General features: G+C 33.7%; 1 protein-coding gene across 2 annotated transcripts; it reads right to left on the bottom strand.

The window, feature by feature from the left end:
• Positions 1 to 8,378: 8,378 nt before the first annotated feature.
• Positions 8,379 to 23,180, bottom strand: LOC11423893 (clustered mitochondria protein). Of its 2 annotated transcripts, none has more exons than XM_024779936.2 (29): positions 23,022 to 23,180; positions 22,151 to 22,415; positions 20,916 to 20,977; positions 20,564 to 20,753; positions 20,327 to 20,467; positions 20,057 to 20,216; positions 19,775 to 19,968; positions 19,578 to 19,679; positions 18,537 to 18,672; positions 18,288 to 18,416; positions 17,552 to 17,897; positions 17,026 to 17,130; positions 16,676 to 16,794; positions 15,959 to 16,067; positions 15,778 to 15,876; positions 15,193 to 15,327; positions 14,899 to 15,069; positions 14,657 to 14,743; positions 13,888 to 14,022; positions 13,528 to 13,683; positions 13,183 to 13,251; positions 12,489 to 12,647; positions 11,744 to 11,800; positions 11,625 to 11,665; positions 11,243 to 11,362; positions 10,338 to 10,647; positions 10,149 to 10,256; positions 9,544 to 9,615; positions 8,379 to 9,244 (listed from the first exon to the last, which is right to left on the bottom strand). In XM_024779936.2, the coding sequence occupies exons 2-29, from the start codon at positions 22,404 to 22,406 to the stop codon at positions 8,750 to 8,752; spliced, it is 4,263 nt and encodes a 1,420-aa protein (XP_024635704.1). In that variant the 5' UTR covers positions 22,407 to 22,415; positions 23,022 to 23,180; the 3' UTR covers positions 8,379 to 8,749. The 2 variants fall into 2 exon arrangements, with proteins under 2 accessions (XP_024635704.1, XP_024635705.1); XM_024779937.2 differs by having other exon boundaries at positions 10,155 to 10,256.
• Between the last annotated feature and the right edge of the window lie 341 nt (positions 23,181 to 23,521).

Genomic DNA, 23,521 nt, shown 5'->3' with positions numbered 1-23,521 from the left:
ATAGACTAGTCTTACCACAAATAAACATAGGTCAAAGAGTAGGCCTTTACTTCGCATCTTGTCTTGAAAGAAAATCAATGTTCACTTTGAAAAATAAGACTAATACTTATATGTACACAAAAACATAAAATCACATGATACACAAAAAGAAAGGGGTGAGATAGGTTTTAAATCATGTTAATGGTATAAATATAGCAATGGGTATAAAACAAACATACAATTGAAACATTGGAAAATTAATGGAAATGCAATGCACCTTCACATATAAACCACATGCATGTGGTGCCATTTTCCTACTCTAGATAGTATACCAGGAGTACATGTCCAACGTCTTTGTTGAAGGAACACCATACTAGTTTACTTCGGTGCTTGACACTCTCACTAGTAAAATATTGTCAGGTAAGAGCTCTAATTTGCTCAACTTTATAAGTTTGTCCCGACATCGTGGGATCAACATGAGTCACTTAAGAGTTCCTCATCGAATATATAGACTCAAAAATCACCCCATGGCCTCGTAAGTGATGTCCACAATCCAATTCATATCCATTACCCCCTGCGTAATCATTCTCTAATATATGGTGCATGTTTGCATAAAACAAATGTCAACTAATATCCACCCTTATTCCTCCTTACATAGGATATTAACTTATCATAATTCTCGCCTCTACCAAACTAGATTAGATGACTCGTTTCAATAATGTTCATCACAAAATTATACAAAGGAACACATCCTCAAGTATACTTTTTAATAAATGTATATCTTATAGTAATAACTTAATTTATATATCTCACTAAAATATCCAACAAATATTCGCCTTCACTCTCTCATTCCTAACTATCCTTTAGTATATTTATTCATGAGCGGTCATAAATAATAAATGTCACAAACAGTAACAATATCCAATATATGTAGTAGCAACCATTATGATCAAATATATGAAGTCTTCACACAATTCAACCACCTAAGTGACCAAATTTTCATTTCAAAATGTCCTTTGACCAAACCTAGCAATATATCACACCTATTATAACTCTATAGATACACTGCAAAAAACTACTTTCATTTATTTCCTATTTAGAATCCATCATGTACAACTAAAAATCAAATTGAATCTAATTAAGCTTTGAACTAAATGGCATCATCAATAGAGGATAAGATGTTAAAATAAAATACTTTCCATTAAATTATATAGGATGATATGTAAGAGGTCAAGTAAGATTGAAATGAAAACAAAAACTATCTTAACAAGAATTCAGATATTGCTAAAATTATCTTGAAGCATAATTACATTTTTCACTACCATATCCTTTCATTTTGGAGACCATTATGCCATTAAGCTGTTTTTGGGAAATCTTCCTTGAATGACTAAGTTGTTGATTTAAGCTATTGTATAAGTAATTTTGGGACTGATTATATATGTTAGAACTGTTGTTTCAGAGTTTGGATTGAAATTGAATTGTTCAGAAGCCATAAGCTGTAACTAAGCTATTTTAGAAAAACTGGCAGAAAGTGATAATGGAGATTTAGAGATAGCAGAAGTTGTAGGCTATTGATGAGCTGCTTAACAAAATTTCCAGAAGCAATTAAAAGTGAGTTCATATTAGATTAGCTCCCACCATGGGTTTATTTTGTATGATTTGTGAGAAAACATGAAATTTGATTAATGCATGCTAGTTAATTGATTCCATATATGATGTGTTGTATTGAATGTGTTCTTGGCTTGTGTTACTTAACTAAAAATGTTGAATTTTGACTAAATAGTGTCAATTGGTCGTTTTTTTAAGCTTAGGGAAGAAGAGTACTTATTTAAAAGCTGAAAATGTGAAACCAGGGCAAAGGTAATCAATTATTGTCTCCCTCCGTCTCACAATTACAAAACAAATGCATCATTTATTATTTTTTCCACTATTATACCCTTATTTATTGAATTTCATCCAACTTAATTAATTCACTAACTATAATTAATAAGGATCTTTTAGTAAATGCTACTAATTTTACCATTGAAATCAACACAATTAATCATTTCCTTAATAATCGTGCATAAATCTTAAACGACTATAATTTAGAGACGGAGGGAGTACCTAACATTGCTAATTGATTACCATGGTGAATTCTGTAATGTCGAATTCTATGGTAATCGATTACCAGTCTTTAAAAACTCAAGATTTTGATGTTCAACGATAGAATTTCCTTCCCGACTTACATCAAACCTTCCCTAAGTTTGTCGTTAACATCAATTAAGTCCCTTAAAGGAAACCCAAGCCAAAGACATGTTTGACACTTGACATATCGTGAGAGCTTGCACTCTTACTTTAATTATTATTGTTTGGGTAGATTATTAACCCATAAGAAATAGAGAATTTTAGTTATGAAACTTCGACTTAGTTAATCGAAGCTATTTATTTTTTAGAAATGAATCAGAGACATACTCAGACAAATGTGTAAAAGTATAAGACATATTCTTAGAAAACGACCTATTATATATGTTATCGTAATATAATTAGATAATTTGTGTCCCTTGCGGGCTCCAGATTAGGCTGGATGGGTTTTACCCTAGTTGGTAAACCACACGTAGTAGGAGGAGTGCGGTTCTAGCCCTCATATAGGGAATTTAACTGGTTAGCAGTGGAATGTGGCTGGGGTTACTCCACCCGGTGCATTCTGTAAAACAAACTCAGATAATAATTGTTTATTCAACGCTAACATTCTAACTTAATTATGAACATGAAAACGACTAAGACAGAAATTATGATAGTATACATATTACCGATCCTAGCTTTTCCCCGATCGCTAAGTTATGTAGAACAATAGTAAATCCTAAAACATGTTAAGTGCAGACAGATGGCGATCATAGTTTCTCCGAGATTATCTATAGCCTAGGATAAGTGGGACTCACTGAGACAACCTATCTCACCCCAATTCCTTTTATTTTTATTTCAGATGAACAAGTTGATCAAGGTAACGAGGAGTAGAAGAAGCTGGATGATGCGCAAGTTCATGTCATGATTCAGACGTAGTAGATGTTCCCTTGTACCTACATACTAGTAGTTAGTGTACATGGTTCAAATGTAACTCTTATGTATAATTGTTTTATTGTACGTAGTTGTCTGGTATATGGAAACATGAATGTAATTTATTCGGTCGAAATTTGTTTATGTTGTAATTTTAATGTATCAAGTACTAAGTTTAACGCACATGCTAAATATTCTAGATAAATTTAGTATGGGTTTTACAGTCTTAGGACCATCACTTTCATTACATCGATGTGAATTACCCCGCGAGGATTTGAAATTTGAGTTCAAAAAACATATCTCTTTATGGCATCAGTGGCAAGTACTCTATGGTTCGCGGTTCTAGACTATTGGTCTTTAATATATAATCAGGTCATTCATTCTATTTATTATACTTTATTACCAAATCAAAAGATATTAAGCATAATAACAAAAATGTGGATCTTTAAAAAAATTTGTATTTTTGCTTCTTTTTTTTAATTCTCACAAATAAATATTTATTTATAATTGTACGTACCTTGTTTAGAAAAAAATAATAATAATATTGTGCAACAAGGTGAATCTAGAGTTTTCAAAATATGTTGGATTTTTGGATTGTTTTTAAAATATGTTTTAAGTGGACAAAGACAAATAATTTTTACTGAATTAATAATGAAGATTGATATCCTTGACAAAAGGTAATTATGATATTTTATCCTTCATTTGGAAACTCGCTAAGATTGTAAATATCACCAAGTTACGAGTGTTAATTTATTTGTTCAACATGTTATGTTGAAGCTGGATCATATGTCAGGTCTATATATGATCCAAAGTTTGATATCTCCAAAGTTCAAAATGTCTTTGTAAACATTTACCGAAGTTTAATTTCATTGTAAATCTTTTAGACTACAATTGATTCTTTTGGAATTAATTTTCAAGTAATCTCTTCTTTAAATTAATTTCTAAAGACTCCAAATTTATTTAAATAAGTTTTCCCACTCTTTATAATTTGGTATTAATGCTTGTTAAAATATTATATATTCTAATCACATAAACGAGTGTAAGTAAAAATTGTCTCAAGTTATATAGTATAAACAGATCGAACCGACTCGGATTGGGGCACTGTTACTTTCTGCATCTTTTCAACTAAAAAAATAGTTTGCGTAAAAACAAAGTTAATCATTCAATAATTTCAACAATAAGACAATAGTATAAAAATACTTTTAGATCTCAGGTATAGAAATGTGCTAAAGATCATAACTTAGTGAAGAACGGAGATTCGTAAAGTGGTGAAAAGTTATAACTTTGTATAACTTTCTGGAGATTAAGTGGCCAAAGGGGTTTGTCAACAAAACCATCATGGTTAAATTAAGGGAACTACTCTCTCGGTGTTCGTGACTACAAAGTTAACCACGCAACAATATTAAGGTCAAATCATGATTATTTCTTTTGTTAAAAAGGTAAATTATCTTTCTGGTGACAAGATTTGTAGATAAACACTTAATAAGCCTTTTAAGGGTGAGTGAGAGAGAAAGTAAAAATGTTTTTTGTATTAAACAAGCAATTCTACTCTGATTCACTCTCGAGCTGATGAAATTTGGCAATAAAATAAAGGTGATCAAGTTTTATTTTAAAGATTAGTGTTTTTACAACTTTTTTTAAAAAAGTTAAGTATTTAACTAAACAAACTCGTGCAAACATATTCATAACATCATCATGTCTCAACCATAAAAGTGGTTTAGCTCATGATGGTATTAAACACAAAACCATAAGTGGAATAAGAAGTAAATAAAAACATCATTGCATAAAGAATATATAAGTTTAGAGCTTACAAAGAAGGAATACAATCCTAGCTGAAAAGGAATGAGATTTTTGCATTACTTAGTACAAAATGCTCATAAAACTCTGACTATCAAAGATCTATCTCTCTCTCATACCTTTGTAATGAGAAGGATGAAGGGTAGAATATGGATTTTAGATATAAATTAGTTAGGTTAGCAGCTGAAACGTCCATTAAAATTTGATTAGAATTTTAGACCCTAGTCGTTACAAATGGATGTCCTTTTATAATACAAATCTTGTCCTTCCTAGCTATTCCTTTTTGTAATTTCTCCTACAAGTGGTCATTGTAATTACAAACACTAACGACTATATATTTTTTTCTAAATGACTAAATAAAAATAAAAGTTAAATACATTCATAAATTCCTAAATAGACACATAATAGGAGATTTAGGCCATGCAATCACTCAATGGGTCCTTAAATATTGGGGGAAAATCAAAGGTAAATACCAACATTTTTTTGGTTATCAGGTATCAATGCAGATCGTTTTAAGATGGCCTGTCAGTTAGGTTTAGAATTGATCCGTTTAAGGAGTCTATCAATTATCTTATAATGTCATTTTTATATTCCAATAGGACTTGATGAGAATAGTCACTAATAAAGTCGTGAGAGTAATGGGGAATGATATTATACAATAGAATCGTCTTGTAAATGATGTTCGTTATCATGAACGGTGAATAATACAATACAGGAATATGGTATGATTAGTTTGTGCTTTTGGTATGGTTATTAACTAGATGTTTTTTTATATGACAACCATACGAGAAGAGTTAAGGAAACACACATAAGTTTTGTCCAAAATAATATTAGTTTGAGGGTAAGATTAAAAAAATAGTCTTAAAACATAACAAATTTATCCATTTCTATTTTGAAATGTTTAAAAGGGTTGCAGTTTATTTATTTGTATCAATCAATAGTCTAGAAAAAACTTTTTTGGGGGATAGTCTAAAAATATACATTTTAAGAATTAATTTTTTAATTTCTTAAAATGCTTATCCAAATCAACTAAACAAACATGTTTTTCTTCAGATTAATTTTTTTGGGTTTGGAATTCATCAAATGTTATTTTACTGTTACAAATGTTTTAATAGATAGTTTCTATCCGTTAAAAATATGTTCAATGTTATTTTACGGTTACAAATGTTTTAATAGATGGTTTCTATCAGTTAAAAATATATTCATGAAGATTAATTACAATTAATTTATATAACTGAATTATGTTTTACTTTACAATGAAACGGAGAGAAAGTGTGAGGGGTATTATATAGTTTTAGCAAATTCCAAGCTTGGTATTTGTTTTATATTTAGCTGGAGATCACGTTCTACCTTCTAAAAATAACAATCTCCCGTAAGTGGGGTTTGTGAAGAAAATCTTGTTGGGAACAAGCACAAGACATCAGTTACGTCAATATGAAGTTCTGAAACCATTATAAACAAATGTTTTGTCCATAATTTCAAAAAATTACTCTAAGCTTGAGAGTGTCCGTCCTACGGATTTCTACTCTCTCTCTCTCTCACTGCATATATATATATATATATGCTAGAAGCCATCCATGAAGGTGTCTTTTAGCAATTCATACCTCAAGGTGTGATTTCCACTTTTTAGTTATAACTTTGCTAAAAGACACCTTCATAAAAATCAGTTGGTCTGTTTTAGCAAATGCTCATAAAATAACTTGCTAAAAGACACTTTCATAAAAGGTGTCTTCTAGCAAAACTCATATGTGTGTGTGTGTGTGTGTGTGTGTGTGTGTGTGTGTGTTCCTACCACTGATAGTCTCAAAGCTCAAACAGATACTGTTGTTGTGAGTTTTTTATTAGTTTTATTTTTTATCTATAGAACTTCATCATACTACGATCCGGGTTATGAGGCAACCAACATTTGCAATACCTTCAAAAAACACAAACCTAAGTAATTATGTTCTACATATCAAAAACAAAACTCACATAACAATGGTATATGTTTGAGCTTTGAGACTATGAGTGGCAGGAGCATATATATATATATATATATATATATATATATATATATATATATACACAATAGAAATCCGTAGGGCGGACACTTTCAAGCTTACAGTAGTTTTTGAAATTATGCACAAAACACTTGCTTATAATGGTTTCAGCATTATGTGATTATGTCTCTGAAGAGTATAAGAACTTCTTCTTACCATTGAACTTCTTATTGGCGTAACCGGTGGCTTAGGCCTGTAAAACCAAGTCACAGTTACCTGTGTATCACTTGTGCTTGTACCCAACAAGATTTTCTTCACAGACCCCACGTACGAGAGGTCGTTTTTTTTAGAAGGCTTGATGAGAACCTGATCTCCAGCTGAAAGTAAAACAAATACCAGACTTGGAATGATACTTCAGAAAATGGGAAGTTGTGTGTGTGTGTGTGTGACATAAGAACAAAAGGACAAGGAGGACAAAATCCAAAACATTCACAAACGAAAAAAGCTTCCAAGAAAGAAAAAGAAAAAGAAAGCAAGATAACATAAAAGGAACAGCATAAGAAACATAACCAAAGAGACAAGGCAAAGCAACCTAGATGTCTGCCCCTAGAGCAGATAAAATGAACCAGAAAACCCTTTAGCTTCTTGCTTTTATTGGCACTACCTCAATGAAAGGTTCTTCCATAATAGCAGAACGATTCTTTAAATACTTTATAGTTGTGTTGCCGCTCTCTCTTCCTTGTCGGTATAAATTCGAGGCACACTAGCACCGACTTTATAGTTTTCTACTCATTTCAGATAATTAGACTTCTTTGCCCTTACAATATGACTCTCAAGGGATTCTAGACTGTCAAATGGTACTTCACTCTCAAAGTAATTCGGGTTGTTCCTTGTTGATCTCCAGAAGTCCTCTTTCACAAGCATCTCTTAATAGCACTTGGAATCAATACCTATTCATGAGAGAAAAGAGCTAGAATCTTTATTTTGAGACCAAGATTCTTTATTTGGAGACCAGCTTAAGGTAACATATCTGATAAGTTTTCGTTTTTATTTTATTCTAAATGATATTATTTTAAGCCTATATTTACTTATACTTAATTTGTGATATAATTTTCTCAACATGGGTTCTGCAACAAAAAATATTATGAAAATGAAACAAACGAACCCAACTATATTGATTTTTTTTTTGACAAACTACATTGAAAATTGAAAGTGATATTTATCAGTTTAATTTCTATTTTATTTAAGCATTCTGAAAAAATATATCTAAAATGAAAATATCCATATTTCAGACATTAAATTTCAATCCTTCAAAAAAAAAATCAAAAAGTAAACTTAAAAAAATATGAATTTTATGAAACTAAAGAAAAATTTGAAAGAGGTGTTTTTAATAGCAAACACTTCTTTTTACTGAACTGCAAAACTTTGTTAAGTCTCAAAACTAATAAAACAAAAGTCATTGCTGAAATATTTAAACTTTGTTACATTTGATGCAACCTGAACCAATGAAGTGAGGTAGATTTGAATTATTTAAACTAATTCTCTAAAAGAAAGCCAACAACAATTTATCAATCATAAGTTGGTGTAAAATATTCTACAAAATGCATTTTGCATTTAATTTGCCTCAATTCAATTGGCAATTAAACTTGTTAAAGATACAAGGGTTCATGTCAAAAATCAAAAGTTTATTAACCCTGTATATCCCAAAATATGTAATTTACTGAAACATTTATGAAAAGAAAAATATCAAATTATTGTATTCATCACAATCATTAGCACCTTAACCAGGCTGCCTAAATTCTACCAAAAACCTACAAGGAAAGAGCACAAAAAATGATTATTTTAACCGCTATTCAACACGCTTTTCGAAACCCGAGCATAGTACCTGATGAATCAAAGAATTCATGATCTCAAACAAATGTACCATTGCAGCAACCAACCAGAGCTTAATGTACAAAATTTCAAGCCCCAGCCTTTGGTTTTGATTTTTGTTTCTTATTATCCAATGATGACAGCCCCTTGCCAAGTCCAACCGGGGCCGGTTCTTGCACAGGCGCGCTTTTCTCGGCATCAGTTGAATCACTTGATGGAGGGCCATTTGCTTCGGTTTGTGCACCATTTGCTTCCTTCTTTGCTACATCTTCATCCTGTTTTGCTCCATTTGCATTCCCATTGTCTGCAGCGACCGGAGCCGTACCAGAATTTATGATATTCAAAAGCTGTGTGAGGGGTGGCACAGCCTGTACAGGTACACCATGGGGTCGTACTGTGAGGCCCCTTGCTGCAGCCTTCTTCCTGACTTCTGCAGCTGCTCGTGCAGCCCTTTCATCATTTCCCCTTCCTCTGGGGAGAGCTTCGCCCATCATTGCAGCATTGAGGGATTTGTTAGCAGCTGCAACTGAACTTCCAGATCCCCCAGCGGCAGCTTGGAATGCATGTATCAAATCAGGATGTGCCTGCCATTTTATACAAGTCAGCGAAAATAAACTACGCCAGAGCAATCAAAAAAGTGTAGAATCAGATATCAATCAGGAAGCTTGTATGATCATTTTCTTGAAATTATCAGTGTGTACAAACTTAGAGATTGTTGCTAATCACTCGAGTGTTGGAATACAATGAATACAAGTTGAATATTTGACAGGTCACCCAGTCAAGCTACAAGACTAACCGACAAAAGAAAAACCAACGAAATAGTAGAGAAATAATGACCATGAAACCTACAAAGGTTTGTACTATTCGAAGTTGTTTAGCGTACCTTCAAGATATCAATAGCCTTCTGAGCTGAAGCAGCATTTATAGCTTGACCTTTTTGCTTTTGAGCGTTCATCTGCCAAAACAAATAGGGAAATGTAAATACATGAGTTGAATGCAAGACTTTACTTTCAAAACAATTTATAGTCCCGAAAATTTTAAAAAGAAAAAAAAATACAAGGAAAAGAACTAGTCAGGTAACTAAACCTGCCAAATCCCAAACCACCTTAGAGCTAAAGCTAACTCCTTGGCTTTTGGATCAATTGTGCCACCAATTATCTCAAGTGCATAATCTATCACTCCGGCACCCAAACCTAGAGCCGACTCCTAACCCAATGAATTAATTTCCCACCTTCCATCTACCACTATTGATCTCAATTAATGTACTCCCATTTTTTGGAATAATATTTCTCCCACTCCCCCTCTCACAAAAAATGCAAGCATTCATACAAAAACACTCCATCTCTCTTCCCTCATTTCCAGTATTCGTTTCCTGATTTTATGTGAACCATTGTTTAATTCCCCCAATTAATGTAATAGTGTCTTATTTTTTCACTCTGTAGTTAAGTACTGCAAATAAATTGATGGATTCCATTTGGTAATGTATACCTGTACCTCGCGCATCTTAAATGTGTTCATCCAGTTCTGTGAGTCCCGTGTCCTTGAATCATCTTCACCAAGTTGCTTGACAAGTATATCATATGTTTTCTTCTCATGCTGCCAAACCAAATGTCAAAATCAGTCAACCACACCCAGACCACTGTGACTACTAGAAAACAATCATTCCACTACATATACCTGGTGAGAGAGCTTGAAAGCACCCATACAATTAAATGCAATGGCGAGAGCATGATAACAAACAGCAGTTTGAATATGTTCCTCGCCAAGAAGCCTTTCGTTTTTCTTTAAAGCTTCTTGCAGATAGCGAAGAGCCGTGTTCATCTTTCCTATATCTTGATACATCATTGCAACATTTATGAAAGTTGCTGCAACATCAGGATGATCTGGACCAGATGACAAACTTAACAAGAGCAAAGCACGGGACATATGGCGAAGGGCAAGTTCTGTCTGGTTGAGTCCATGGTAGAACAGAGCCATATTTCCATAGCTGCACCAACAATAATATGGATCATAAAATGTTCAATTACAAAAAATTTATACCCTAAACTTTTTGAAAACTATAGCAGTCCTTGAACCAATTATGAGAGGTTCAAGGTTTAGTGATCCAACTGGGTAGAACCAGGTTTTGTACATGTGCATTTACGAATATACATATATGGAAATATATAAAACAATATAAGCCAAGTATATTGGTAAATTATGTACAAACTAAAAAGTGTAACATAATCAAATTTCTATTAGACATACAATATGCCAACACATCATTCAAATACTAACCATAAAATGATCAAACAACCAACAATATAAGAAAAATGAGAAGTTAACAAGTAAAGACATGCATCAATCAGAAAAGGAGATCCCAAAAAAAAAAATGAACCAGAATGAATGGTTGACAGTGACACTGGCTTTTGATCTTTTCTAGTTTTAGAGGTCTGAAGAGTCAAGTTTCTGAAATCATATACACATCTCGATTCCCAATTTTGTTTTGTTGGCCAGAGTGACGATACCAATGTGGCTTGGCATAATTACAACAAATACGACCATTTGCAAAAGGTTAAAACAATAAATAAAATGGAAAATACCTGTGAGCGGTGTCAGGATGATCTAGACCAAGACAGCGTTCATTTATAATTAGCTCCTTATGTTGTTGCATAATAGCACCGGCCATATCTCCAGCATGATACAAAACCATTGCAAGATACCTGAAATTTAAACATTTCTATTGAGATCAAATGCACAACACACAAATAAATCAACTTAAAATTAGAAACACTGAATTTCTATTAGGCATGAATCTTATAAAGGTAAGAAACTCAAAAATCACAAATGAGAGTAAGTGACATCAATTATCCCAGGTCTAAACCAGCATGGCAAGCAAAATTGCAGATGAAGTAAAAACTGTAATTGAACTAGAAAAGCATTAAAGATTATATGACAACATGACAGAAATAAGTATTGACATACCGGCAGCAATTAGCAACCTCCCGATGCATGGGACCAGTAACCTGCAGGTTATTTAACAACAATTATTTTATGCACAAGAAACTCATCAATGAGAAAAACAAAATTACTGAATTACATGCCTGTTGTAAAATGGAAAATGCCTCCGAAAATAACGTGTAGGCTTCACTGAGCATGCCCTGCATCAAACAAAACTTACACATTAGCATTCACACAAAATAATCTTTTACCAAATGTCCATAATTTCTGAATTAAACATCTACAAGTGTCAACTTAGGATCCTTCAAAAAAAAAATGTCAACTTAGGAAGATAGTCTGGTAGTATTGAAATATTTGGGTTTTGGTTAGCCTAAACACAAATTCATCCAAAACAATTCTCTCCAAGTTGAAGAGACTGATAATAATGCAAAATATACTAACCAGTAACCACAACTTCAACTGTACATAAACGTATCACTCCATTCATAAACATTTGCAAAGAGGTCTGTACTGAAAACTGACAGTGACATGCTAAAACCTACCCAAACAACCCAATACCAGTCCACTTCTTTTCACTTAAAATGCAGTCCCTCAGTTTCACAAAGAGTCTAGAATTAATTATTTGTTTCAAAATGAATGTCATTTCACTTTTCAAGGTAGAATTAATTATTATTTTGCAAATATGCTTTCTAATTAAAACTGTGTACACTGCTTGCAAAGGATTATATTCCACATTGCATTCATGCAAGAGTCATGTCCTCTTGACAACTTTATTGCCTTTATTAATCTGTATAAAAACCTTAAATGATACGAATTTTGAAACGGATGGAGAATTAATTATACTACTTTCAATAAAAATAAAAAAGAAATATGAAGCATGGTTAAAACCTCAGCTAATTGAAGTTTTCCAGTTTCCACAAGTTCCTTGGCTTCAGAGCATGAAGGAACTGAATGCTTGACCACAGGACGGAGATCAAATACATCTGAAGTTTGGAATGGTGTTGGAGAACTAAGATCATATTTACGTGCTGCTATGGTTATACCGGCCTGAAAAGCAAACAGTGTCAAGGTATGTCACTAACACTAATATAAAAGCAATAAAATTGAAGGCCTCAGTGGCAAAATGGTAAAAGACACTATAAAAACATGTATTGTCTGACACTATAAAGCAACTAATATTGCAATCTAACTAAATTTTTAAAAATATTGTCTGAGACGAAGTATAAACATGTATTCTAGGAGAGTAAAATCAGAAAGATCAAAATACCTACAGTATTGTAAATTTTAAAAAATTAATACTATTTTCATAACATGATAAAATGGAAAGAACAGTTCTATCACATTGTATCTTTTCTGAAATAAATTAAGAATTACAAGGTTAAGGAGGAAGTGTTTTACATGATCTAAAAGATCAATTAAATAAATTGTGAACAAATATTAAGAAAGAACTTTTCAACACCTTTATGCTATTGGGATTATTAAAAGATTATGAAAGTTACCATGATAAGTCTAACACTATTTACCTCAAACAAATTCAAATATGAAATGACTAAACTGCAAATGATCATGATGATGTACCTACCTTCAGACAGAGATTACGAAGAACAGAAATTTTCTTAACACGCGACCTTGCATCCTCTGGCAACTCAAACTGCAAAAGATAGACATGTATAAAAAGAGTTGCAGAATATACAAAATAAAAACACAAAACGAATAAAAAGAGTTACAGAATATACAAAATAAAAACACAAAACGAGCATTATTGTCTAATTTGCTTGTGCCTAAAAGGAATTTAAGTTGAAATTACATATTTTAGATAGAACTCAACAAATAATATAGATCTGGTGCAGTTCCCAAAATGACAACTGCACAGCCAAGCCCCCCACATTCAATTAAAACAATTGAACAACACGTAGATAATCGGTACCTCATATTTGACCATTGCAAATTCTTGAATCTCTGACCAAAGAGTGTCAGAGCTCATATTCATATATGAAGGTTGGGTCTTTCTTGAAGATGCCCTGCCATTCCACCGTACATGTCCTTTGGAACTCTTTCCTGGAGACCGATGCCCGGCATGATCCTGTACATTGAAGAGTAAGGATTACAAACACAGCAATGGGTTACTTCACAGATTATAAAGTTTACAGGAAAACAAAAGCTGCATATAAAACCTAAGAGAAGGAGAAGTTTACAGGTTAATTCACTGGTTCGCGTTAAACATGAACCAACAAATTAGGAAAACATGAGTAGCAGTTATCTTCGTTTTCAACCATACAGGATATACCTTTTTAGTAGTTCTGGACTGTGTGAGATTAGTAACTAATTTTCCACCAAAAGCTTGACAATTTCCGAATAGGCAGTTCAAGAAATGAGATATTGCCGGTGAAAGATCGTGATCCTCTGTCTCTCTCAATAAGTCCTGCAAACAGAACATGATTTTCCACTCATCTCAGAAGATACACTTAAACATCATTTATGTGCACATGCAAGCAGACTTATCAGAATGTTAATTTTGGAATATAGCTTATACTCAGCATAACACACCGTGTTAACATCAAACAGAGTACTTGAATAAATTGAATGACCTCATTATGAATTTAAAAAGGATCTGTAAAGCTATATATGCAAGGGAGACATGATAGGCGTCCCTCATAATTAGGAACAAAATCAGTAACACCTAAACTATCTATAATAACAAACTACTAAAAGCTAAAAATATTTCTTGATCACGAAAGACATTTAGGATAATTTTGGAGCTTCAAACAAGAACTGGCAGATTAAACACTCAAACACTTGCAAGTTATACAAATCAATAATTAAAAGGTTCGTGATTAATAATTAAAAATATCATAAAATATACTTCCACAAAAATGAAGACACAGAATTCCCATTCTATTATAGAAGACTACTATGCATTTGATGATTCCCGTCATTATTCAGAGTACTTGAGTTCCCACGTCAATTAGAAGAGCACAGAGAATTCTCAGATTTCAAATTAGCTAATGATAGAGGAAAAAAAGAGGAGAATGAAATGCTTAAGACAGTTTTATCACCTTGATAACATGTTTCGCTGATCTGACAACAATCTCATTATTACATAGATCCCACAGATGAGGTAGATGTTTAGTTCCCCCAGCCACCTTCACAAAAACATGGGCAAATCAGGAATAGTACAATAAATGTCTATCAAAAGACAAGGAAAGATATATCAAATAAAATGGCACGCGATTCACTTGACCAGCTATCAAAATAAATTATTACTTACAGCAATTAAACTAAAAAATACAATGCTTACCTTGCCAATATAGCGAACATTAATTCCATGAGCATGGAGTGCTTCTGTTAATGTCTGGCCATCCATAGGTGAAACTTCTAGTGTGCATAGGTCTTGTACAAACTTCGGCAGTACAACATCAGTAAGATATTGACTAACTTTTCTCACACTTTCTTCATCAGCTGCTATTTCCTAGAGAATATGATTAGACAGAGCCATGTAAGAATATCACAAAATACTGTAAGAAGTTTCATGATGTTTTCAAGCAGATAAATATGTAGTTAGAAGTAGGCAAAGATATAGGTTAAAGAAAACCTCTGGACTCCCAGCGAGTTTGAATTCAGTGAAGACATTCGGATTGAAAACAATATCCTCCTTACAACAAGAAGCTTCATTAGATGCAGATGCTTGTTCTTTGACATCCTCAGTTTTTTCTTCCTTTGTTAAATCCTGCAGAAAGCAATCAATTAATTAATCTTATACCAAAAATATGATATTCTTACAAGATGGTTTTGGTTGCTCAACAAGACGACTAATCAAATCACAAAAGCACAGGCACTTTTTTCAGAGGCAACCGGAAAGAAATCATAATAAGATTAGATAGCCATTATAAACAACAGCACGAAAATTAATTATAAAAAAGGAGAGCAAACAAGATTTCTTTAATCAATACTGCATTGTCCACACTTCAAGCCAAATGTGACTTTGCTTCAGAGAAAGTAATTGAGATGTAATACAAAAAATATTTCGTGTATTTTCACCCAACAGCTAAAACTTTTGTGATAGTAGGATTGTAACAAAACACACATACACACAACACATTATATATATATATATATATATATATATATATATATATATATATATATATATATATAGAAGGGGTATGATTCTACTTACTGGCTTGTCTTCATCAGTGGCATTTTGAGACTCAGTGGAAATGTTTTCCGCCCCTTCAGAAGTTATGTCCTTGGGCTTTGATGCCTCAGCTGCTTGAACCTATTCCAACAAAGAGCCAGCTGCATAAATTTGATATACAAAGAAAATCCATATATTATTCGCACTATGGTGGAATACATACCTGACAAAAGGCATTAATTAATTCGGGTCTCAAGATACAAAATCGAGAACCGGGTCCAGTATAGTTGGCATCCCGAGGTGTCACCCTCAACAAATCCAGAAGATAATGCCTGATCATTTTACAGAAAGAGTAGAGCATCAGTGCATAGCACCAGCACAATCATTTATTGATTAGGATAAAGCCCAATACGTAGGAAGGCCCAGAGAAAACACGGACAAAATTCCAAATGCGAGATTAGCTCAAGCATGGAGCAAAACCAGTGTTTTAAACAAAAATAGGGAGCATATGAGAGGGAGATATATAAAGGTATTATGTTGCCTGCATAATGATGGTGTCAAATTCACCGAGAGGTAGATAGAGGATAGTCTGAAGTTTGTGAATATTTCGGCAATATACTTGGGCACGCAGTCACAGCTCTATGAGCTGAAGGATATTTTTATTTTGGGGTTTGGTTGGTTCAGGGGAAATAGAGGGGAGGATAATTAATCCATGACTAACTTCGAATCTATTACTGTTAATAACATATATTCGAAAACAAATAACATACAAAAAACAGCAAGAGTGGAGTTAAAAAAAATCAAATATATGACCAATTTTCAAATCAAAATCTTCGATGTAGTTGGATATTATAACTCTCCTACAATAGCCTCGCAAATCTACAGAGATGACACCAATAAACAACACACGCTATAATTATAACAAAACAAAAACAACTACCTGTCATCACCCCCAACAATCCCCTTGCATTCCACTGGTGCAGCTAATTTCAAAACATTTCCTGATCCATCAAGGACTGAATGTTCCTTCAGATGAAGGCGTTTGGCAGCCTCTGACACCTAACACAATAAAAGCTTAGAAGATATACAAAAAAAAAAAATCTATCTGATAGAGAACACAGCTAAAAAGAATACATAGTTAAAATTAATATATAAAGATAATGCAACTTTAAACACATATTTCCCTTTCCAAAAAATTTGTTTACTATTTAATATCACACAATAAATACAACGGTTTCAAATCACTAACAGCATCACTAATTACTAAATTAAATTCTCCACCCTTCTTACCTTAGCATGAAAACCTTCATTCCAACTGATTTTCTTTCCATTGTCGACAGAGCCATACAAGAGAGAGTCTGACTTGTCCCCTTGGAGAATGCCTGGCAAAACACTCTGCAGCACAATATATAATTCAAAATCAAAACAGCATTTTGAATTGAGAACAAGGATTCATGAGTTACAAACAATGAATCAAAATTTCAAGTATAACATCCACCACATTACTCATGTTAAACAATTTAATATTAAACTTCTATTTTATAGGCATAAACTTCCTTGATAGAAGAGTGAAGATGGCAACTTGCAGTGACTGGAGACCATTTGGCCATAGAGGCTATGTCATCTCATAAATCAACTATCCCAAAAAGGAAACGTATAGGTAAAATCACATAATAATCACATATGTGCTTCTTAGACACAAGCGTGCAACAGTAGTAAACTGATTTAATAAACATGTGAACCAAATAATAAATGACCACCGTTTCATGTGAAAAGAGAAAGTTAGCAATAGGTGAATTTGAGCTTTATTACACACCTGAGCTACCACTCTGTGACCCCTGTAGTCAATTATTGCCATGGCAAGATTATAAAGTCCAGGGACATCAGCTTCCTGGTAAGCCTTGGTGCCCTTCAAATCATTGTTTGCTGAAGCATATGTGGCTTGCTCATTTTCAGCCAGCACTTCAGGAGAAATGTCTTGAGTGGTTTCTGTGTCTTCCAAACTTGAACCATCCTCTTTCCTTCCATTGGGAACCTTATCAGAAGAAGGTAGCGAAATGCTTGAGCTGGATGTTTTTGAATTACTGTCCGCATGTTTCTTCGACAGCTTCTCAAGGTCAGCATCAATAGCAAAACTAAAGAAAATATTGTTGTGCACATACCTATCATCAAAATTACAGTGACGAGTCAAAAAGCATTCCTAGTTCGAAGGAAAACTCAAGTGCAATATCACATATATAACACCAAAGCAAGAGTTTCGAAAAACAACAATCTGAAAAGGATTTATAAACACAATGATATTACATCATAATGCCATGGTATCGTTTGCCAAAACCATGTACCGTTCTCTGGGAACAGTCAAGTCATTAAGATATGGACTGCTTCTTTCACAAGGAAAAATGTAGGGCCAGATGATGAATATTTTCAATACCTCCCAATCCCAAAGAAGAAAAATGTACTATTCAACTTCCACTGAAGATCAATTTTCAAAATTTCAAAACACATTAAACAAATTGCTTAAGCCTTAATTAAAACAATTAAAGACAACTAACATGTGAAAGCATTCTGGGTCGGTTGGATTTATTGGAGGGATACAGCCACTGATCACTCCAATAGCACCATTAATGGCAGCATCAACAAAGTCTGATGTCACTTTATAAAGTGCCCTATCACGCAAAATCCTGCGATAAACAGATCACCCAAGAGATTATGAAGGGTACCAAGGCATAACCATCAGATAAACTAAAGAACAAGCATACTTCCGAAGTTATCAATCTATGAATGAGAGAAAATGAAGGTACCTCTCCTGGGGAGTTGTATGAGAAAATTCTCGACAGGATTGCAGCTCCTCATTCCAGTCTCTTTGCATGCCAATTGGCTCACTTCCATATAAAAGAGTCAAGGAATTCTCAGCCCTGGCAGCATCGCGTCTGTGTTCTGCCAACACACCAAACTATATTACAAAATATATCAAGCCAATCTATAGTTCAAATATAAAAAACCTGAAGGTTCTCATAGTTTCAAGCTACTGTGGAGTTGACTTTCAAATCATATACAAGCATATAGAACAACGATAACATACCAAACAACCAAATCTTTAGTCTTAAAAGGCAAATTTGGCTTTATGTGTTTCGTAAAAGACCAAGTAGGCTATTTGTATCTAGATCCTTTCTAATAATTTAGGTTAGAGCTTTTCATGATTTCCTCAAACTCCTTAGGTGGCATATCTATTGGTTTTCTTCTGAGGTACAATTGAACCTCTTAGGAACAATTATACCATCTTTCAGTCAGTTGGTACTATTCCATTTCCGACTTTCTCTCTTTACGCATTCACTTACTCTTATCTCCTCTTGTATTCACTCATTCATTGCAACATTTGCAACTCTATAGAATTCTTAGTATGCACTTGTTAGCATTAATTATATCACACTAAGTAAAAGCAACAGCATTTTCTCAATCATCCTTCATCATTACTGCAAATTTTCAGATCCATTCGAAAAAGCTACCGGATAGGATGAAATCTTAAAAAAATTGATTCCATCTAGTTATCGACAAAAATAATTGTTGAAATTTATTCATCACACGATTATCAGGTCATAGCATCACATGCCCCAATTGGTTGAGTGGAAACTACTTATCAACTAGATCAAAACATTATATGGGATAAAAGATATATTTTCCATTAAAAGTTGACCATTATGGATAACAAATAAGGAAAACATACAACCGAACACAGAAGGTAAAATAAGCAGCAATAGCATCCAAATCCTGGAGCAGAACTACTGCGAAATAAAAATGTAACATGAACACTGATGACATAAACTGTAAGAGGCTGAGCTTACCAGGAATCGGGTGCAAGCCAAGCCAAGAATTAGGTGGCAGCAAAGACTGGACATTTTCAAAAGGATGGGCGGAAGCCCTGCCCTCCAATATTTCACGGAATGCTTCAAAATTGAAAGATGCAGAATAAGTTTGGGTTGTAAGGTAAAGTTGAGAGATTTATGTGTGAAACAGTTACTCTACAAGCACACTTCACTACCTTTTTTGAACCTGGGGCTAATCTTCTGCAAGAGAGCAACAAGAGTCGTTGCTTCAGAAGTAGCTTTACTTGGCTTTGGATCAAGAGTGTTTGCCGAGCTTGAGTTGACATAAAACATTTTTGTACTTCCGGTAATTGAATATTTATTTCCCTCGAGAGTTATCACATCCAAATAAATCAAATCTCCAACAAGCCTGCATACCAGAGAGCATCCTTAATAAATAAATAAACTAAACACACCCATGAAATGATATTAACTAGAGAGGATGTTCTTTGAGTTACCTTCGATAGCTTGGAGGAGGATTGAATGACGAAAACACTATGCTTTCTACACATTTAATATCCTTTAATGGGGATGACAATAAATTACCCAATGAACCAGAGATGTCCTCCATATAACCAAGCCCATCAAGCTCGGGAACCTCGGGTTTTGCGGCATCCACTGTTTTAGCAAATGCAGAAGCAGACTAGTAACTAAATATTTCAGAGAAGGTATAGATAAGCAAGTTAATATCGAAAAATTCAATTAAGGGTAGGAAAACTAGTACACACCAGCTGCATTTGCAGCTTTATTTTGTGCTGCCTCATTCTGTAGAGCAAGTGAAGTTGAGAGTGAAGCATGGAGGTTGGAAAGGGAAAGCAATTCTCTTGTACGGTGAACATGAGCCCTAATAGATCTATCATCATAAAATGCTGCAAAGACGGTTTATAAATACATCAATATTACATTGTAATTTGTAATACACTTGCAACTAAATATCATATTAGTGCAGGAGCAAAAGTTCATACCAGGAACCATATCCAAGGAGCAACCGCCAGTAGTAATATCAGCTACCTCAGAAATTTCATTATAGTCTTCCATATGATGAGTGGATCCATCTTTTGTGTGCAGTAGTAAGTCATAGCATGTAATAAAACATGTCTCTGGAGCATCAAGAAGGAACTGCCTTATATCCATCACAGAGTCTCCTGGATTCAACTGTAAAACAATTAAACAACTTAGAAAATGAATTCCATGATATATAATCAAATAGTAAATTTGATATGATGAATAGTTCAAAAGGTCAATGCAAAAATCAAACAGATTTTACGGCAATAAGAATGCATGTCAGTCAATAGCTTCATGATGAAGTCAGCTCACCTGAAGCTCAAGTTTATCCCCAGTTTGTGTTTTGACAGAAACAGGGTATAGCTGAAGATCACCTGCACCATCAAGATGGGAAATATATTAGCTATTAAGTGAATGAAATCCTATCAAATCCATTACCAGAAAAAATGAAATAAATTTGACTAAGTTTTCATTAATAACCACAATTGGAGTGAATAAATTATCGAAAAAAAGTGCATAGTATAAAATATGAGAAAACCTGCACAATCACCTAATGACAGGGGAGCGGCTCTTGGTTTCTCATATGACGTCGGTAAGGACGAATTTACCATTTAAAATTACATAGTTACAGTTGATATTTCTTTTCACAAATAAAGACCAACCAGATTTACAAAAATGACCCAGACGGCGTGTGTTTAAAATTGATGAGATTCTAGATTTCAAACAGATTGATTACATCAATTTTACAAATGAGAATATTATGCGCCAATAAAATTGAAGTTACAAATAGCATAAGTTATTTCATGCAGTCAAAAGAAAAAATGACATGGCAAAGAGTCTGTCGAAATTAGGTTTAAATTACTATACGACAACAAGTTGAGTAACAAAAAAAAATTCTATGAGGTGCATTCAATTCATTTATTTTTTGGTTTAGTTTTGCCCAATGTCACGGAACATTTTAGTATCAAAATTCTACAGCAAAGCATGAACCAATAATGTGTTCACAAAGTAACAAACAACCAAGCAAGCCCGAAGGGTAGTCAATCTACTTTGGGCATCAAAATTCAGTTTTGGGATTTCCGACCAACACTTAAATAATGGTTCTAAATCATGATTGCAGTCATGATATTAATTACGTTGCAATTACCGAAATTGAAGAAAATCACATACTGATACAGCCAGAATTGCAGCCACGATGTGGTCGCGAAGACTTCTGAAACCGACTGCAGCCGCAATTGTCATTGCAGACCACAATTTAAAACTGTTAAAGATACACTCAAATAAGGTATGCATTTTTACATTAATTTATTTCTATATAGAAAATAAAAAAAATTAGTTGGTACCGATACTTCGTCCAGAAATTCGGGGTGTTTCCTAAATACAGTTTTTTTTTTTTGTTGTTTGCACTTCTTGCCTCAAGACATTTGGCGCGCACATCTTGCCTTAAGACATTTGGCGCGCGCATCTTGCCTCGAGACATTTGGCGCGTGTTTCGCCTTCAACTACCCATTCATGCAAAACAAAATCAGTTCTCGAACCAGATTCACCTTGCTTGGGCTGATTCTCTTCATTCGCTGCTTCATTCTCGTTCACCTCTGAACTCACAACAGCTCCATCGCCCACTGCTGCAACTTCTACTGCATCAATATTCGCAACTTCTGTGACAGCTTCCACGTTATCATTTGCCGGAACATCAGCTTGGATAGCCGTTTCTACACCACCGGACACGGCAGCGGTGGCGACAGCAACAGCAGCAGTATTTGACCCTTTTCTGTTCCTCCCCTTGTTCGATTTCCCAGCCATTTTCTCCCACTGCATAATCCAAACAACCATATCAATAAACGGGCGCAAAAAACCAACATAAAAAAAATCTTTTTTTTTTTAGAGGAAACGTAACCTACATAATAACCGGTACAAATATTTCACAATAATTAAAAATAATCGAAACCCGTCTCACAAAAATCAAAATAAATGAATAAACAATAATATATATAATCAACTTCAAACTCCATAAACCACCATAAACCTAAACATGAATTCAACAAAACCATGGAACAAATAACATCATCATCATCAAATAATTAAATATGAAACCAATACAAATACAAATACAAGTTCACACTTAACCTTAAATTACCAAAAAGATTAAATTTTTAATCAGTTTTATCCACAATCAGAATCAAAACAATTCATGGTTACTTAAAATCCAAACAAAAAATTAAAAATTCACACTTCAAACAAAAAAAAGTAGCTACATAATTTCAACAAACACTCAAAAGGGTCACTGACAATGGTCACAAAAAAGGGTTACCGTAATTTCACACAACACAAAAAACCCACATGAAAAATTCAAAAAAATTATATCAAATTGTAGCAAAAAAAATGAAGAGAATTAAGAAAGAAGAAGGTTTTGATTACCAGAGAGAATAGGAGATGAAGGAATGTAGTTAGAGAATATGGATTTAGAGAAGAAAAAGCATAGAAATGAGTGAAAGGGTTTTAGAAACGCTAAAGAGAGGTTTGCGAGAGAGAAAAGAAGTGGCTGTGAGAGGCGGCTTCTCAATGAAATGTGTAATGTAATCATTTTGGTGAACCCATCACTGTTTTGGGCTTGGGCCTTCTATGTTTTTTTTTTTTTTTTTAGTATTACTTTTCCAATCCTATAGGATTCTCGCGCGCCCTGCGTTTTTTTCAAAAATGTCCTTGAGGTTTCCGGATTTCATAATCCGGAATCATGTTTACTATTTTGGATTTTATAATCCGGACAATTCTCATGTATAATCAGCCATCAGAATCTCTCACATTTCAGCAGTTTTGAGTTTTACTTTTAAAAACAACAAAAAAAACTAAGTAAAATATGCTAAAAACCTGTCAAATAAAATCATAAAAATATAAAAATAGCACTAAAAAATTCTAAA

Source organism: Medicago truncatula, chromosome 3, assembly GCF_003473485.1.
Source record: "Medicago truncatula cultivar Jemalong A17 chromosome 3, MtrunA17r5.0-ANR, whole genome shotgun sequence".
In the NCBI taxonomy this organism is placed as follows: Eukaryota; Viridiplantae; Streptophyta; class Magnoliopsida; order Fabales; family Fabaceae; genus Medicago; species Medicago truncatula.
The sequence above is the reverse complement of the archived record's forward strand: the minus strand, read 5'-3'. Positions and strand labels throughout refer to the sequence as shown.

What these genes read in the sequence shown, in the direction of transcription:
- LOC11423893 (XM_024779936.2), bottom strand. Translation starts at nt 22,406, where the DNA reads ATGGCTGGGAAATCGAACAAGGGGAGGAACAGAAAAGGGTCAAATACT. An exon ending in AGTCCAGAACTACTAAAAAG is followed by an intron (nt 13,684 to 13,887) that starts GTATATCCTGTA and finishes TTCAATGTACAG; the next exon opens with GATCATGCCGGGCATCGGTC. An exon ending in TTGCAATGGTCAAATATGAG is followed by an intron (nt 13,252 to 13,527) that starts GTACCGATTATC and finishes TATCTTTTGCAG; the next exon opens with TTTGAGTTGCCAGAGGATGC.